This window comes from Alosa pseudoharengus, unplaced genomic scaffold, assembly GCF_046254945.1.
Source record: "Alosa pseudoharengus isolate Yale_2024_CS ecotype anadromous, Long Island Sound unplaced genomic scaffold, YU_APseudo_1.1 YU_APseudo_1.1_scf_7, whole genome shotgun sequence".
Taxonomy (NCBI): domain Eukaryota; kingdom Metazoa; phylum Chordata; class Actinopteri; order Clupeiformes; family Clupeidae; genus Alosa; species Alosa pseudoharengus.
This window is the reverse complement of record NW_027468859.1, coordinates 24,429,847-24,432,346: the sequence shown is the minus strand read 5'-3', so window position 1 is coordinate 24,432,346 and position 2,500 is coordinate 24,429,847. Positions and strand designations below refer to the sequence as shown.

Sequence of the window (2,500 nt, the reverse complement as noted above, 5' to 3'; positions counted from 1 at the left end):
GGTGTGGAGGTGAGATGTGGAGGTGAGGTGTGTTACCTGTTCTTATAGGTGACGGTGTGGAGGTGAGGTGTGGAGGTGAGGTGTGTTACCTGTTCTTATAGGTGACGGTGTGGAGGTGAGATGTGTTACCTGTTCTTATAGGTGACGGTGTGGAGGTGAGGTGTGTTACCTGTTCTTATAGGTGACGGTGTGGAGGTGAGGTGTGTTACCTGTTCTTATAGGTGACGGTGTGGAGGTGAGGTGTGTTACCTGTTCTTATAGGTGACGGTGTGGAGGTGAGATGTGGAGGTGAGGTGTGTTACCTGTTCTTATAGGTGACGGTGTGGAGGTGAGATGTGGAGGTGAGGTGTGCTACCTGTTCTTATAGGTGACGGTGTGGAGGGGTCTCTTGGCGTAGCCCTCGTTCAGCCACTTCTCCTCCATGGCTGTTTTGATGCTTGGCCTCTTCTCTGGGTCTGGCTCCAGCAGACACAACACAAACTGTACTGCCGCTAGAGAGAGAGAGAGGGCGAGAGAGAGGAAGAGAGAGAGGGAGAGAGAGGGAGAGAGAGAAAGAGGGAGAGAGAGAGAGAGGGAGAGGGAGAGAGAGGGAGAGAGAGAGAGAGAGAGAGAGAGAGGGAGAGAGAGGGAGAGAGAAGGAGAGAGAGAAAGAGGGAGAGAGAGGGAGAGAGAGAGAGAGGGAGATACAGAGAGATCACTGAATCAGTCAAATAGGAGATATAAATGTGGGCTCATGCTGACAGGATGAATTGCACAGAGGAACAGTTCCAGTCGAGAGACAAAGTGAGCAGAATCAGTGTCTGAGAGGAGATGGAGATGAGAAAAGACTAGAGAGCAGCAGGTGGAGGAGGTGGAGATGAGAAAATACTAGAGAGAGCAGCAGGTGGAGGAGGTGGGAGATGAGAGAGCAGCAGGTGGAGGAGGTGGGAGAGCAGCAGGTGGAGGAGATGGGAGAGCAGCAGGTGGAGGAGGTGGGAGATAGGAAAAGGCTAGAGAGAGCAAATAAGAGAAGCAGCATCGCCAGGACAACAGATTGATTGACACGCCAATTCAAATGTCCTCTTGTTCAGCCCAGGAACAATGACCTGACAGAGTAGCATTGATAAATTGTCTGGGGAAGAATGATCGCAACATCACATGGAGATGTCCGTCATGTCCGTCATGCGATACCAATGAGTCATGTGGATTACATTCCATTGATCTCAACACTGAATTGCAGATGGGCAGTGTTCCGTAGCTGTAATAACCATTCATTCACACACACACACGCACACAGACACACACACACACACAGACAGACACACACACACAGACACACATACACACCGACACACACACACACAGACGCACACACACACACACACACACACACACACACACACACACACACACACAGTGTTTTTCCGTAGCGTGCCTTCAGGAGCAGGACCTTAATTTCATGCTTGATATGGTCCTGTGTTGTCCTTCCCCTCCCCGTTGCGTCCCCCTCTGTGACTAACATCCACCCTGGTCGGGTAGCGCCCGTCTGGTGTTACGCAACGCCCCGATCGGGTTAAGGTGGCACCGGGGAGACAGCCAGCGAGGAAACGGGCACCTGTGCCAGCCAGTGAGGTGACGTGACTGGGCACTTTGTGTGCACTTTGTGTGTGTGTGTGTGTGTGTGTGTGTGTGTGTGTGTGTGTGTGTGTGTGTGCCAGCTCGGAGGTCAGGTTGTGTCACCTTGGCGCGCGGTGGCAAGGGAGGCTGTAGTGGCGCCATTGGGGCAGGTGTGTTGTGGTGGGTGTGTTGTGGTGTGTGTGTGTGGTGTGTGTGTGTGTGTTGTGGTGAGTGCAGTGGTGTAGTGGGTATTTTTAAAGTGGGGGGACGCTATTTTAATGACATCATTGCAAAAACTGTCACGCACCTCCACATACATCGGTGCGTAAGGCCAAGGCCAAATTGTTAACAGCTTTCGTGAACATGAAACCGAATTCAAAAAAACTATTAAATTACATGGATTAGCTTCAAAATGTAGCCCAATGTCTTCATCCAAACTACACTTTTCCACCAAAGTCTATGAATATGGTTTGTAGCTTTTCATTTTGTTGTATCATACAATAAACAGACAAACCATAATGTAGAGTAGCCTATGTAATCTAGCGTAGTCTAATCTCCTTGACGCATAATATGTTTCATTGGCTTCATGGCTTCATTCATTACCACATGTAAACCATGGCAATAACAATAGCACAAGCAGGATTCACACGCATTCAACACGCTGTGTGGGCAGTGTAACTCAGTTTGAGGGGGCGTCATATGTCATTGCGAATTATTAAAATGCAGAGGTGCACAGTCAATAAAACAAAACAAAAAATAACAGAAGGAACATTGAGCAGGCAATTGCCAGTCATCTGAAAAGTTTTTGTTTGGATGAAAGTAGCTGCACCAATCGTAAGTTTTTCCTAAAGTTGTTCAGGTTCACCGTTGGGTCATTACTTATGGTTAAATAGCCTTATCACTT

General features: G+C 48.8%; 1 protein-coding gene across 1 annotated transcript in view; it reads right to left on the bottom strand.

The window, feature by feature from the left end:
- LOC143109255 (hormonally up-regulated neu tumor-associated kinase homolog A) overlaps positions 1-2,500 on the bottom strand; it is a 28,798-nt gene that overhangs the window by 4,463 nt on the left and 21,835 nt on the right. Inside the window, exon 6 of the mRNA XM_076271913.1 lies at positions 356-491. Within this exon, the coding sequence (XP_076128028.1) occupies positions 356-491 (136 nt within the window). The remainder of the gene's footprint in view (positions 1-355; positions 492-2,500) is intronic.